Source organism: Helicoverpa armigera, chromosome 8, assembly GCF_030705265.1.
Source record: "Helicoverpa armigera isolate CAAS_96S chromosome 8, ASM3070526v1, whole genome shotgun sequence".
In the NCBI taxonomy this organism is placed as follows: Eukaryota; Metazoa; Arthropoda; class Insecta; order Lepidoptera; family Noctuidae; genus Helicoverpa; species Helicoverpa armigera.
Window position 1 is genome coordinate 159,452 of NC_087127.1, and position 16,258 is coordinate 175,709.

The 16,258-nt window shown below is 44.6% G+C and overlaps 2 protein-coding genes across 4 annotated transcripts in view; one reads left to right on the forward strand and one right to left on the reverse strand.

Moving 5' to 3' along the window:
- LOC110380886 (uncharacterized) overlaps positions 1–12,019 on the forward strand; it is a 26,911-nt gene extending 14,892 nt beyond the window's left edge. For all 3 annotated transcript variants that reach the window (XM_021341031.3, XM_021341032.3, XM_049838112.2), the window contains exons 2-7: positions 2,258–2,422; positions 6,961–7,115; positions 7,681–7,885; positions 8,034–8,180; positions 8,432–8,584; positions 8,668–12,019. In XM_021341031.3, the coding sequence (XP_021196706.2) occupies positions 2,258–2,422; positions 6,961–7,115; positions 7,681–7,885; positions 8,034–8,180; positions 8,432–8,584; positions 8,668–9,620 (1,778 nt within the window). In that variant the 3' untranslated portion in view covers positions 9,621–12,019. The remainder of the gene's footprint in view (positions 1–2,257; positions 2,423–6,960; positions 7,116–7,680; positions 7,886–8,033; positions 8,181–8,431; positions 8,585–8,667) is intronic.
- An 80-nt stretch (positions 12,020–12,099) lies between these two features.
- On the reverse strand, positions 12,100–15,878 carry LOC110380882 (uncharacterized; the record flags this gene model as incomplete). The annotated part of the gene is made up of 1 exon (XM_049838111.2): positions 12,100–15,878. A coding segment is annotated over one exon (3,330 nt), but the record flags the coding sequence as incomplete, so codon positions are not given.
- Between the last annotated feature and the right edge of the window lie 380 nt (positions 15,879–16,258).

Below are 16,258 nucleotides of genomic sequence, written 5' to 3' on the forward strand. Positions count from 1 at the left end.
ACTTTGCAATTTCGATAAATTGCGAACTCACTTATCTACTAAGTATATTTTCAGCTTTTTGCAAACCATTATACAATCTGCAGAGACCCAACGACAACATACAAAGCGTATGTACAAACAGTTTCGTTGGGTCCGCTTTCCAGCATCGTAATCAAAGTAAACAACAAATGATCCACGTATAGGAGAGTTCGCTCACGTTAAACGCTTTGGAAAGTGCCGACGTTTGGCTGACGGCGGGCGGGTGTAATCCGCTGGCTCGGCACAGGCTCTCGATGAGCCGGCGATGTCGCGCACTCGTTAGCCACCGCCACGAGGTAATGCCCTCTCGGGTGCCCTCGCCCCTCACCCCTCACCCCGCCTGCCTTCACTGTTTACAGGCCATTCCAGAGCTGAATAGACGAGGAATGCTTGTCGAGGAATGGGGTTTCCGGATAAATGGCGGATAATAATAACAGAGAAATGATATGATTTACAGGAAAATTCAAGTTACAAATAAGTAATTTGTTTTGTGGTATGAACTTATCCAACCAGATTTTCGGAACTTTCAGGAATCTGGAACATAAATTATGTAATAATTTCTCCAAGTTCTGTATGTTGAATTCAACTTGTGGAAACAACAACGCACCTAAGATATTAAAGTTATTCAGTTATGAAATTATCTCATAAACTTCAGCAATTCGCTCTGACCTCGGTACCGTTACCAACAACTTTATAAACTTACCTATAAACGAAGAGATAAAACATTGCAGTGCAGGCTTTAGTATGTAAGTATTTAGCAAAACACACAGAAGTCAATGTGTCCGTCAGTGAGTCGTGATTACTGTGTGCGGCTGCGTACACCCTCAGCAATCGTAGTGAGAGCCTTCTGATCTCCCCCATGTTTTTGTTTTTCACGTACAAGTGTAGCAACATGTCGGCAGTCAGGGGTCTCCGCTAGATTGTCAAACAGGCCACGTCATAAACAAAGGGTTGCTGCACGGGGACTAATTGTGGGGCGATCGGACTAAATACATATCTCATGAAAAAATATACCGGCCTTTAGGAAAACGGAAGGGCATTTATGAAGCCATAAGTCTTAATTTAGGAAGGGTTGTGGCTTTGTCTTGTGGAAGGGGTAGATAATATTATTACCCTGATTTATCTGAAAGTGAGCCCGGCATTATTATACCATTCCACGCAGACGTTGTCTTATCATCACTTTGATGCTTTATTCACAGTGTGTCGCTGAAATATTTTTCGATCTAAGATAGTTTCTTAGTTCTAAAAAGAGGTTGCAGAATTCAGAGACAAAATAAGAAGGCTATTTTTTGAATCGGGACCATTCGTTATCCATGTATTGAACTCGCTACAGGGCGCTTGGCTGCCTGCCAACTGAGGAAATTGTTAAGTTCTACAAAGTTTTAATCTATTTAATGCTGTGGCTTCCTACAAAGTAACCGATAGCAGACGTTGTACACAGCTGATTAAACCAAAATAAAACATTAATGATTCTAGTTTATTTATACAACACACCATATAATTTATGTTACATCCCAAAAACAAATAAAAGCTTCTTGATTCTAAGTAATATTTACACATTGTAAACGATAACTCCTGAGCACGTCCCCACGCGAAACAAGGAGGGATTCATTCCCAATAAGCAATACTTATAGACGTTGAGACGGAGGGTCCCGCAGCAGCGCCCTGGGGGACGCCGGCATTTCATCTGCCCCGCACGACATACTTGCTGATTTTTATGCACATTGAAGGGGAGTAATGCAGTTTATGTGAAGGGAAACGACTTTGAAGTCGGAAAACTTTCGCTTACAGAGGAGGAAAAGACGCATGTGGTTTCACTTTACGAAAGCCTTGGAGCGTGCAATTATGGTATGTTTCGGTTTTTTTTTTCAGAACATATGGGGGATTTTTCTTTTGATATTTTAATTGTAAGACGTTTTATAATTTTCCCTCTCAATAAATTCCAAAGTATTTTCTAATCTTTACATGAAAAGATTTGTAATACAGCGCGCCGGAAAATCGCTAGCCAGTCCTTAATAAACAGTCATAAAATACATTCATTATTCTTTATAACTTCTTGCTGACCGTAGTATATATACCTATATATTTTTATTTGGACAACATAATTATTATATTCTGCAATCTCAGCTGCAGACGTATTGTACAGTCTATTGATCGGGAGGCCTAGATATTACTGAACATAACTTGATGTGTATGATAACTTGCTATCTTGCTGAGCACATGTGTATCCCTGCTTCAGATGAGATGTGGAGCTCGGTGGAGAGCGGCGGCAGCAACGGGCGCGCCGTTCCGTGCGCGCGCGGCAAGCACTCGGCCACGCTGCTGGGCGGCCACGTCTACGTGCTGGGCGGGAGGGGCGCGGGGGGCGCGGTGCCGCTGCGGGACTTCTGGAGGTATAGTCTTGGTGAGTACCAGCTATAGCTCAAACAGTGTCTATGCAGAAATCAGGCTGATGATCAGAAACTCCGAAATTAAAGTCAAAGTCAAAGTCAAAGTCAAATCATTTATTTCATTTAGGCCTTTACAAGCACTTATGAACGTCAAAATTATAACTAAGTTTGATTCTAGTTGCCCATTCCAAAAGTAGCTTCCTATGGAGAAGAACGGGCAAGAAACTCCATGGTTACTCTTTTTAAAAATAATATAGTATTACAGTTTGTATGTATTGATACATACAGTAAAAGCATGCGAAGATCATGTAGAATCGCAAAGACAAATGAGGATAAAGTGACAATTAAAATGCTACATGGTGTTCACATTTACAAATTGGTTTATATTTTGGTACAAAGTTACAAACAAATAATCAAAAGATGAATACAATTTTATTTGCTGGTGTAGTTTTAATTTGTTAATTAATTAGATATTGTCAGTATGTCCTATGGAGCAGGACCAGCATGTTTCCAAGCATTTTTATCTTGAATGTAATCTTCTAATTTATAATATGCTTGCTTACAAAGTGTGGCTTTTATATGAGTTTTAAACCGCAAGTCATTCAATTCCAGAATGTTGTCTGGTATTTTATTATAACATTTGACACAATATCCCATGAAAGATGTATGTACTTTAGATAATCTAAACTGCGGGATAGCTAACTTATTTTTATTTCTAGTGTTATAATTATGTCTATCACATATTTTATCAAACAAATGTAAGTTTTTCCTAACATACATGATATTTTCATAAATAAATTGGCAAGGTACGGTCATGATATTAATTTTTTTAAACAGTTCCCTAAGAGATTCACGACCACGTAAGTTGTACATAGCTCTGATCGCTCGCTTTTGTAAGATAAATATGCATTCAATGTCAGCAGCTCGTCCCCACAGCAGAATGCCGTACGACATGATGCTGTGGAAGTAACTAAAATATACCAGTCTAGCTGTTTCTACGTCCGCTAGCTGCCTCATCTTTCTGATAGCATAGGCGGCCGAGCTAAGACGACCCGCAAGAGATGTTATGTGGGGTCCCCATTGTAGTTTTTTGTCAAGAGTGATTCCCAGGAAAACTGTCTGATTTATAAATTCTAGTTTTTGACTATTGAGTATTATGTCACATTCACTACTTTTACATTTGGCAATGAAAATCGAATGCATTTTGTTTTTTCATTAAGAGCCAAGTTATTTGCGTTGAACCAATTTTGAACCTGGATAATGGAATTGTTTACGTCGTCTAGGTTACGTCTACGTCGATCAATATTAAAAATAAGAGAGGTATCATCGGCAAACAACACCATCCTAGGTTGATTATCAAATAGATAGGGCAAATCATTAATATAAACTAAAAGAGGAACGGACCTAATATGGAACCTTGTGGTACGCCCATTGCCATCATTGAGCCCAGTGAATTTACGCCGTTTACTTGAACTTTAAGTTGCCGATCGTTTAGATACGATTTTAATAACTGGAGGGATGTATCTTTGATTCCGTAATGCTCTAGCTTCTGCAAAAGCGTTTCGTGATTTACGCAGTCAAACGCTTTTGAGAGATCGCAGAAAATTCCAATCGAGTCTTCAGCTTCCTCCCAAGCCTTAAAGATGTGCTTGATCAAAGTTACACCAGCATCGGTTGTACAGCGACCTTTGGTGAAACCGTATTGTTCGTTATGAAAAATGAAGTTTTATTGAAATGGCGCAACATTTGTGCAAGCATCAACTTTTCGAATACCTTGCTGAGAACCGGTAAAACAGAAACGGGTCTATAGTTGTTTGATTCTTTGCTATTTCCCGATTTAAATAAAGGTACTACTTTACTGTGTTTCATTAGATCAGGAAACACGCCTTGGTCTACGCTAACATTAAAGATGTAAGCTAAATAGGGTGCAATAGTTTCAATAATTGACCTACACACCTTGACAGACATACCCCAAAGATCTTCTGTTGATTTTATTTTAAGATCTTTAAAGGCCTTAACAACAGCCTCGGGGCTGGTATGTTGAAATTTAAATACTGAACAGCATGGCTTTACATTTGTTTTGAGTAAATCGATAGATACGGCGGATGAAGAATTTAATGATTTTGTAGTTTCGAAAGGTATTTTGGTGAAGAATGCTTCAAACTCTTGAGCTACTTCAAGGTTACCGTTGATGAGGCCTTTATGAGTTTCTAGGCTAAAATCAGTTTTGCGAACTTTTCGCCTACCTGTTTCGTTATTAATTACTGTCCAAGTTGTTTTTATTTTATCCTTAGAATTTTTTATTTTATTTCTAATATGAATAGATTTAGCCTGTTTACAAACGTTTTTAAATATTTTCGAATATTTTGAGACGTGGTCACGGAAACTTGGATCGGTGCTATAAGGCTTTAAACCATAAAGTTCAAACAGCTTTTGTCTACTTTTACGAATACCAGGAGTTGCCCAGTCACTAAATAAGAACTTGGACTTAATCATTTTAGTTTTAACTGGAAAAGCTAAGTTGAATTGTTTGTTTAATATAGAGAAAAATCGGCGTAAATATCACTTGAATTTTTAAGATTTAAGCTATGTGCACACAGTTTATCACCTAAAGTTTGATTGAATTTATCGATTTTTTTTAAAGTATATTCCCTAAATTTTATTTGTGTTTTCTCTGGTGGAGAGTTAGTGCGAAAAGTTACAACTTGTCCGCTGTGATCAGAGGGCAAGTAATTCACTATTTCCTTATGTAGGTACTCACAGCTGCAAAAAACATTATCTATACAAGTAGCAGTAGTTGGTGTTATCCTAGTAGGTTCTTCGAAAACGTTACGCATATTAAATGATTTAAAAGATTTAAGAAACTCGAACTTACAATATTACTTTCTAAAATATTAATATTGAAATCGCCACATATAATGACTGACTTACTACTGCTACTGACTTTTTTCAAGACATCTTCCATGACAGAATCAAATACACCAAGATTCTGGTGTTGCGGTGGTCTGTAGACACACACTAACACATGCTTATCTAGCTCAACACAGGACAATTCAATATTATGTTCCACTGACATATCAACTATATCTTTTCTTACTTTATATTTAATAGGATTTTTTACTAATATTAAGGAGCCACCATGTATCATGGATTTCCGGCTAAAGTAACTAGCTACAGAATAATTCTCAAAATTAATAGATTCTACTTGATAATCTTTCAGCCAATGTTCTGTAATACAAATTACATCAAACTTGGTTTGTTCTAAAACTAATTCTATTTCAAGAAGTTTAGAAGAGCAACTCTGAATATTTTGGTTGAAAAGTTTTAAAATATGTTGCTCACTCTTATGTTTTTTACAACTAAGTCGCCAGAAGATAACTTGCTACTATCTTTAAAATTATTAAGTACTGGAATATCTTCTGTTGTCTTAATAATTAGTTTAAATTATTTATATCAGGAGTGTTCTCCACAAATGATAAAACTTGCATAGAAGAATCTATGTTACCGGTGTGTTCAATATGGTTAGAATGTTCTAACATATTGGTGGTGGTGGTAGTGGTGGTAGATAGTATTTGTGGACCCCCCTTCGTACACGACGTCATCATACAACAATCTATCAGTGTGCTGTTAGTGTAACTATACAGCATACCCTCGTCCCTTACCCTATAGTTTATTATATTAGATATAATATTGTCAATTAATTAATTTTTGATTGTTGATGTTGTGATCGTTGGAATCATTGAAGCTTACAATTTGTTAATTGAAGATGGACATGACACACACAACACAATACTCCATAAGTCATAAGCAACACTTCTACATCAGATGCAATACATTAACTTTATTAAGACACAACACTTAGCAAGTTATTAGTAACGCTCTGGCATCGGCCTGAATACACCACTCGAAGTCAATCGAAGAGGCTGTCGTCAGCAGCGGCGAAGGGTGCTCCGCGTGGAGTGGCTGGTGCTCCTCGGCGCGTGCTGCGACTGCCGCTTAATTAGGTCGAGTCTCATCAGACGCGCCTCGCTAATTACAACGCACAACTTTCCATTTGCTTCGGGAGACGCCTAATGAATCTTTGGTCTTTTCTTTCCTTGCATTTGTATTCGAATAGAATTGTTAACAAACAAAGATTTTAATTAGCAAGTTATAATATTAAAAATGTGGACCGGCAATGATCCTTATTTGCATTTCGTTTAGAAAAAACTGTGCAATAGTAGTTATCTGGGTCGAGGACTTGTTTTCTGTGTCACATCACGTTGTACCTACAACTTTATAATTAGCTAACTAGTGGTTCAGCCTTTTCTTTAAGTGCTGTTTTATGCTCTCATTATTATTCAAAACACAGTTAACTAGAAATCTTTTGAAAATAGAGTTTCAGCTTTTAGTTAGGAATTTAGTACTTTGATTCACACACGACAGCATATTTAATCCTCATCAGCCAGGTTCCCAACTGTGGCTGTTACCAGTATAACTATTCTGGAGGTCGATAGTGGCCAATGGTTTCCGTAACATGTATCATTTTGTAAAGTCGTGTATGATCTTCCAGCGACGGGCAAGTGGGAGAAGCTGGAATGCCGCGGGGAGCCACCGCCGTCGCTGCAGGAGCACAGCGCGACGGCGCACGAGGCCAAGCTGTACGTGTTCGGCGGAGAGGCCGGCGCGCTCTCCAACGAGACGCCGCTCTGGATATACGATACTGAGGTACGAGTGACAAAATCCCAGGTATAAAGGAAACATTTCCAAGCAAACACCCTGCTTGTCCTTGAAGTGCTCTCCACAGCTTGAGTATTTAGCATAAGCTCGCGTGCACAATATTGTCGCATTGCATTTACTGGCGGCGGATCGCGGAGAGCACGCGATGCCTGCTCGGCGTTCTTTTACATAATAAGATTATCAGGAAACTTATTGGAGTATATGAACATAATAAAATTCATATTTTCATCATTGTCGAACAACTTTGTTGGTGTTCGACAAGACGCTTTGTGATGAGAAAAGTGTAGATTACCTAGGTACCTACTTAGTGTATAAGCACTCTCACGCTTCTAATATGACGCGATCGCTGATAGCACATAGGGCTTCGGCATACTTAGTTACACGCATTGAGCTTAACTAGACAGACTTTTTACATTAAACGGTACCTATCAGGCTTCCCATTTAAAGTATGTTGGTGCTTAGCACCGTCACTTGTTGGAGTTGAAACCCAACTGTTTATTCTCAAAAATGTACGGAAGTGAAGTATTTCCACTTTGGAATATATTTTTTTCAGACTGGAATTTGGCGCAAGCTGCCTGGGCAGTCGAACTATTCATCGACGCTGCGGCGGCGCGGGTCGCGAGAGCCCCGGGGCGCAGGGCTGGGCCCACGCGGTCGTAGGGGCCATTCGGCGCACGCGCTGAAGGACTGCCTGCTTATATACGGAGGGTACAAGGACCTGAGGGGGTCCACGCATGAGCTGTGGGCGTTTCATTATGGTAAATAAATTATTGTAGATAAAAGCTTACCCATTAAACAAGTCAACTTGGCCTCCCAGATTCCTCTGTTCCCTGTGGGTTTTAAGATCCTAAAAAAATCGAATCGATTGATTGCCCAAGCATGTACATGTAACGTAATGTGGTGCAGAGTCGGAGTCGTGGCACCAGGTGCGCACGGCGGGCGCGGGCCCGGCGCGGCACCGGCACGCGGCGGCGCTGTACGACAACCGGCTGTACGTGCACGCCGGCCAGTGCGACCTGCGCGACTGCAGCGACCTCTGGTACTACGACACCAGTGAGTATCATCGCATTACAGAACCCGCCCCCAACACAGTTGGGAAAAGCCTCGGAAGAAGACACAACCTAGCCTCATTTAGATGATGTCTCACCTTTTGGATGACCTCACATTTGGGTGGTGGAGTCAGCTATTCACATCTTTACTTATAACTTAAACTTATAAGTACCTAACTAAAAGTTATCTGGTAGGTGATCAAGGTATTTACAATGCTTCTGTTCGTAATGATTATCATAATGTTGCATCGCTAGTGTCGCGCGTGTGGAGCCAGGTGCGCACGCCGGCGAAGCTGTCGCCGAGCGCGCGCAGCGGGCACGCGGGGCTGCGCGCCGGCGCACACCTCTACATCTTCGGCGGCGAGACGCACGGACACTCCACTAACGAGCTCTGGAGGTTCCACTTCGGTATTAAACCTTCCTACATTCTCTTATACCTCTTTTACTTAACTTTATAATTTTATTAAGTACATCTTTTAACTTTCCTGTAGCTACCGAAACCTGGGAACGGATAATCCAAAGTCTCAAATGGCCCTCTCCCCGCGTGGACAGCTGCGCACTCCTGATCCCGGCCGCGCCGCCGCGGGTGCGCTCGGCGCCCACCAACAGGATGAACAGCAACCGCCACTCCCTGAACGCGAGGCCCGACCCTCCCGCCAGCCTACTCAAGGAGATCTCCAAGTTATCTTCCTTCCACATTCGAAGAGCCGCACGTTGCTCGTACAGCGTGCTAGCCGGCGAGAGGGACTCCACAGAGAGCCTCGTCAGACAAGAGGCGGCATTGTCCAAGTCTCACTCGGCTTACGTGATCGACAAGCGACAACCTGCAGACGGAGGCGAGAGTCCGCGAGAAGGTGACGTCCCTGAGTTCAGAACAGAAATGTCCCGTGAGCCAATATCCGTTCCTGATTTCGCTGACATGATCCTCCCTACACCAGTGTTATCGCCAGTAGAAGCTACGAAGTTGGTATACCTCGATTCAGAAGAAGAGGAAGACATTAGACGAGAAATAAATAGTATCAAGAAAAAAGATGGCATGTCGTCAGTCAAACTAGACGGCAAGGTCACTGTCGTTACGATTCCAAAGTCGGCGTCGGTTAGGTTCACCAAAGACACGATAATAACCGACGAGGAAGACACAGAACTGTCTACTTCAGACTACGCGAGCGCGGAGCGGGTCAACCGATTGTCGGGAAATTCTCTAGGCTTTAGCAATCCACATTACTTAGGGCCTGACGTGCGGAACTTGGGAGCGGCTCTGACTCCCGACTCGGGCGTGGGGCCGGGCGACATCGAGCTGCAGGACCTGAGCGAGCGGCGCGCCCGCAGCGTGCCGCGGACGGGCGACACGCAGCTGCACCTGCTGCTGGTGGGCGGCAAGGAGCCGCCGCACCTGGCGCTGCTGCAGAACCCGCTCTCCATGTGGACGTACCGCCTGTTGTAATAGTTTTATCTTCTCAATAGTATAGATCTTCGTCCATTAGCGGAACTAGGCTCTTCCCGGGCGCAACGTAGCCGTCGGATTTTTCAATTAGATTTATTTTTGACTCTAATGTTTAAGAAAGTGATCTTTATAAATGAAAATAAATTTGAAAATCATATGAATGTGCTTTTCGAATCGTTGACGTCCAAATTATTGATGTAAAAAAGATACTTATGAGACTTTAGTTTAAGTAGTTACAAAGTGTACATGTTCGCATTCATAATTCTGATATTGGTACCAGTAACGCAGGATCAATAACTCCAGTCTAAAAAAGAAAAATATAGTTCCCTGAGCCGTGTTTATATAGGTTTACTTACCTACTTATAAAGTGCGACGTTACCGATGCCGTGATTCCTATTGTGTAGCTAAGTAGCCACTGTGGGTACAACGCGTGCCAATAAAGTATTCCTAAATGTAACTGACGATATTATTATAAAGAAGCACAAACTAAGGCTGCATTGTTGCTGTCTACATGAAATACTTTGGAACTCGAAAATGTTGAATATTCCACTGAATGGGCAGTGATCAGTCAGAGAAGTAGCCCGTGATCAGACCCCTATACCTAAGTTTGTAATACGCCCATCGTTGTAATTAGCCCACATAGTTACCTATGTTGCCGTGTTGTTATTCAATTTGTTGTATTAAGTTTTTTATTGTTAGACCATGGGTTATTTATGACGCATATTTTTTTCTGTTTTCGCATATATAGCTACCACTTTGTTTTAGACTTTATGTAAGTACCTACCTAGTTGTTTTTTTAACTGGAATCATGAATTCAAGAAATGTCAACGTGTTCAAATAATATGTATAATGTGGCGACATTATGATTATGTAGTTAAAATAATATAGAAGAAATACCAAACAGTTGTCAAATCAGAGATTATTTCGCGGCTGGTTATCGCAACTCACCCTTGAGCTGCCCGCCCTTTTTGTAGGACGTTCTGACTAGGATAGGTGTGTTCATGCAATATCCTGCGTGAGTCGTGTTGCAGTGCACAACCACCAGTCCACTACGATGCTAAATATCTATGAAATGCCTAAACTGATGATTGATTGGTCAATTATTACAATTTGAATGTACCTAGACATTAAGGTAATAATCCGTTGTAATAATCCATTTGCAGCAGTTTGCTAAATGTGACCATACTTTGTCTGACACGCATTTAGCGTTCATAACGTGACAGAAGTTTCTTATTTCATTTTATCAATTTGTATAGCTCTTTTTAGGTCAGGCTACTGACTAGTGAAGTAACAGTCAGGCTAAGAATTTGTCGTATTCCATTAAGTTTTATATTGAATGTGATATTTTTTTTATTCTATAAAGGATGACGAGGATGTAATTTGTTTAAGATCAATATTTGTAGTATAGTGATCTGTACCAATTTTTATTTTTGGGAGGTGTGGTGGTGAATTTTTGCTACATACATATTACCTTTAGGTATGTTTTGTTAGACCCGGTAATGAAGTACCCGCGTCCACATGATCGCCTCTTAGCGACCGGCCAGTAGCTTAGCTGTACGTCTTCTAGACGTGCCTAGCGTTTGCTAAGACTGAGTAGTGTGTAGCGGTTACATTGTGTTCTAAAATTCTAATTATATTTCTGATAGACAAAACCCGGGCAGGTGCCTACATTATTTACAGATTTACATAATTACAGAAAAGCTAAAAAAATGTTTTTTTTTTTTTACAAATTGCATTATATATTAATTTAGAGGTTGTCTACAAACATAAATGGTTATGTACAGCTGTAACGGACTACTTTATATTTATTTTATTGACAATGTTATATTAAATACCTATAGTCTGTTTTTTAATCTCGTAGACTAAATTGACACTTGCAAAATGTCAAACTTTCTAATAATTTTGCTAGCTCTGTGGTGCAGTGTTGTACTTACGATACCGGTTCGTTGAATCGTATCTTTTTATCTATAATAGACGAATTTAATATTCATTCAAAGTTTTATATTTAAAATTCACGTACGTACACATGGCTGTACGACGTGCTACAAACTGCCAGGGATATCTGACCACGCAAAGCCAAGCGTAATCATCAAGGATAAGCCCATTATTTCAGGATGTATGTTATTGTAAAAAGTTACGATTCAACGAACCGGTATCGTAAGTACAACACTGCACCACAGAGCTAGCAAAATTATTAGAAAGTTTGACATTTTGCAAGTGTCAATTTAGTCTACGAGATTAAAAAACAGACTATATGTGCGTATCTGATCGGGTTCCACGTTCCCCGACATGTTGTAATCTGCTGCCAATTTTATATGGAACTTGATATTATTGTGATTACGTGTTTCGATCTTAGTAACTACAATATTGGAAATGTTATTAAATGTAGTAATGTCTTATCTTGCTTTTATTCATTCCCTATTCCTAACTTCTTCATGCATGAAGTAGGTACCAGAAACTGACATTTAATAAAACAAAGTTTCAATTGAGATGTCCATGTATTACATAAGGCTACAGTTATTTTAATATAGATAACATATCATTAGTCGACAGAAAGTTACATTGTTTACTTAACTAAAGGATTACTTAACATTGAAAAATACGCTTATTATCATAGAGCTACACTACGTTTACAATATCGAATGATAAAATATAAATTGAGATACATGTTTGAAATGGTTGATTAATAACAATACCTTGGGTAAATGTTTCGTAAATTCAATGCCAGGATAAAGGCACGCGTCATTCAGTTTGGCAACGCGAGGGCTAGGCGTATACCTAACCTGTGTCGATACGATATAGAATAACTTCTGTTTATCGTTGTAAGCATTGCATTAAAAATAAAATAATTTGCAGTAAATATTAAAAAAAAAAGAAAGTTGTGTTTTTAAAGCAAAAAATAATCGATGTCGATGAAAGAGGAACGTGTTAGATGGGCACTTCGGCCCCGGCCTCGTACTCTCGCAGGAAGTCGTCGATGTTGTCGAGTATGCAGGACTCGAGCGCGTCGAAGCTGACGTAGCGCTCGCGGGTGCCGCGCGGGCGCCGCATGTCGCGCGGCGGCGGCGCGGCGCGGAACTGCTGCAGCAGCGCCGTGAAGCGCCGCAGCGTCGGCATGAAGTGCGCGTCGAACGGCACGTAGTGCGCGCGCAGCGCCGCCGTGCCGCGCGACCGCAGCGACAGCAGCTCCGCGCGGAACCGCCGCAGCAGCCGCACGAACTGCCGCCGCCGCGCGCCCGCCACGCGCCGCAGCGCCGCCGCGTCGTGCCAGCACGTCTGCTGCGCCGCTCCGTGGCGGTGCAAGCTTTGCGACATTGCCTGCTGATATTGTTGCTGGCTTTGCTGTATGGGTGGCTGCCTTTGCGACATGTACTGCTGCTCGTGTGAAAAAGGATGTAGCGCTTGTGACATAGGATGTTGGCTTTGCGGCCTAGCACACTGTACTTGTTGCATAAAAGGAAGAGATTGTGAGATAGGATCCTGGCCCTGTGAGAAGGCTGGAAGACCTTGTGGAGCCGTATGCTGCCTTTGCGACATGGATGGCTGATAAGGTGGAACAGAATGCTGTCCTTGCGGCATGGGTTGCTGACTTTGAGATACCGAGTGATGCACTTGCGAAAGGGGTATCTGCCCTGATGAGCTAGGATATTGGTTTTGCCGCATGGTTTGCTGCCCTTGCCACAGGGGAACCTGATGTTGAGGGACAGGATGCTGCTCTTGCTGCATGGCTTGACAAGCTTGCTGCATGGCTTGACAACCCTGCTGCATGGATTGACGCCCTTGCGGTAGTGGGAGCTGCCCTTGTGTCATAGGATGCTGTCCTTGCTGCATGGGTTGACAAGCTTGCTGCATGGGTTGACAACCCTGCTGCATGGCTTGACGCCCTTGCGGCTGTGGGAGCTGCCGTTGTGTCATAGGATGCTGTCCTTGCGGCATGGGTTGTGAACCTTGTGTTATGGGTTGCTGACGTCGTGGGATAGGCTGCTGACCTTGTGGCATGAATTGCTGACTTAGTGGGAAATTTTGTTGCCCTCGTGATACGGGATCTTGGCCCTGCCGCTGGCCTTGTGACAATAGTTGTTGGCCTTGTGATAACAAGTGTTGGCCTTCAGCTTGAAGTGTAGGATCCTGACCCCTTGGTACAGCATGTTGAGTTTGAGACTGACTTTGTTGCATAGCCTGCTGATATGAAGGCATGCGCGGTCGGCTGGAATAGTTTTGCATTCGTGGAACTGGTTGTGGTGGCGCGGCTGCTCGATTTTGGGCCGGCACCGGCGGCCTAGACGGGTTTGGCTGGTTCGGACGTATGGGTTGCCGGGGTTGGGGTGTGGACTGCTGAGGAGGCGGAGCAGGCTGAGGCGGATGTTCGGTGTACTGCGGAGGAAGCTCGTCGTATCGCGGTGGGAGGTCAAGTTCTGGGACCCGAACGTGTACAGACGGCGGGTACGACGGTCGTTGTTCGCTAGACGGCGGGGGCTGCATGAGGTAGAAGTCTAACGGCAAATGATGTGGATCGCTTGCTAAAGACCGACTTAAGAAAGAGTGAAGCTCCTCTGGTGTAATTGACGGGAATAATGATTCTGCATCTATCACAGGAATTCCGTCCGTTGCAAATAATTGTGAGTCTAAATACAAAGCGTTTGCGTCTATCAGACAAGCAACCGGCTCCATCCGAATGAGGCGATTCTCTGTCGGTGCGGAGGCGGAGGCGGCGGGTGGCTGCGTGGGCGCGTCTTTACCAGGCGGCTGGCTTGAGGTTGTGGGCTGTTGTCCTGGCGGACGGTCTCCTGACGTTTGTGGCACAGCGGGAGGCGCAGGGGGAGGCGGAGGAGGAGGCGGAGGGGGCGGCGGAGGTGGACGCACAGAAGGAGGCGCAGTGGGAAACGCAGTGGGACGCGCAGTGGGAAAAGCAGTGGGAGGTGCAATGGAAGGCGCACTGGCAGGATCCAAAGGTATTTGTTGCGGCTGATATGACAAACCATTCATATTCGTCGCCAATAAAGGAGGATCTACAGATGCTGAATCAGGGTCTACTTCCATAACAGGAGCTTCTGTCGGGGGCAATTGACCTTCCATAAGGTTGCTAGGAAAGTCTGCTAGAATTGAGTAATTTTCTGGAGCCCTACATTGTGAGCTTGGCAAAATCGATTGTTGATGCGCCGGTGGCAAATACGAGTGTGGCTCGTCATGAGCGTGTATCTGTTGTCGCTTCAGCATTCGATAGGAGCGAGCGAGCACCCGCAGCTCCCGGTACTGGCGCCGCATCGTGGACACGTGCTGGCGCATCACGTCCGTGCGGGTGTGCGGGTCCAGGGGCTCAGCCGCGTGAGGGGACACGGGAGAATCCAAAGATCTCGACACTGATCTTGAAGATGAGTGTGTCACTGAAAATTCAAACAGACTTGGCGAAATATCCCGATAATTGGGCGGTGGATCCTCTTGAGTGGGCGAAAGCTCCCGCGCTGTATTTGATACATTGGGAAGTGCAGAGATATTAGGCCGCGGCAAGTTGAGATCGGTATTCCTAGCATCGTTATGTGTTGTACGGTTCTGGTTATTAGACATACATTCTTGTTGAGACGAGTTTTGCCGATTAGTCGTAAGTGAAACCCTAGGATGTGTCGAGGAACGCCCCACGTGAGTGGGTGAGAGCCGAGTGGGCAGCGAGGCGATGTCCGCCTGCGACAGGCGCGACGGCCGCACTGCGGGGGTGCGCGGGCGGCGGCTCGGCGCCGAGCTCGGCGACGCCAGGCCTCGCGCCGGCGTGCCGGGCCTGCCCACTGCGGGGTGTTGCGATGTGGACGAATGTCCTCTAGAAGAAGCTTGTTGCGTTGCTGCAATGGGTGTGGGACATTGCGTGGTGGCGGAGTGTGGAGCTGGGGAACCATCTGGGCCGGGTGTAAGCTGTCGAGTTGTTGTAGAACTTGGTGTGCGACGCTGCGTAGATTCAGAACGCCGAGTGAGGGGCGAGGGAGTTGACAGGCGTCGAAGCCTGTGTGCAGATTGCCGACTGGACGAGTGGCTCCGTGTGAGCGAGTGGCTCCGGGTGGGCGAGTGGCTCCGGGTGGGCGAGTGATTCGGGGAGGGCGAGTGGCTCCGGGTGGTCGGGTGGCTCCGGGTGGTCGTGTGGCTCCGGGTGGGCGAGTGACTCCGGGTGGGCGAGTGACTCCGGGTGGGCGAGTGACTCCGGGTGGGCGAGTGACTCCGGGTGGGCAGGGGAATATGTGACAGTGAGAGAGTGGACCTGGTGGGCGGTCGTGTGGGTGAGGAGCTGCGTGTGGATGAGAGAGTGAGTACGGGCGCGGGGCTCCGTGCAGGCGGGGTTACGCTCTGGACGGATGTGGAACTACGTCGGGGCGTAGACTTACGCGTGGATGTGGAGCTGCTTGTGGATGTGGAGCGGCGAGTGGCTGCGGAGCGGCGAGTGGATGTGGAGCGGCGAGTGGCTGCGGAGCGGCGAGTGGATGCGGAGCGGCGAATAGGCGAGCGACTTCTATCGGACGACGTGGAACTCTCGGAGGATGTGGAACTTCGCGTGTTCGGGGGACTCTGCCTGGGTGTGGTGGGACTCAGAGGCGACGCATGCCGCGTGGAGGGAGTGCTGGAGTGCCGCGAATGGATGGATGGTGGAGGAGGGA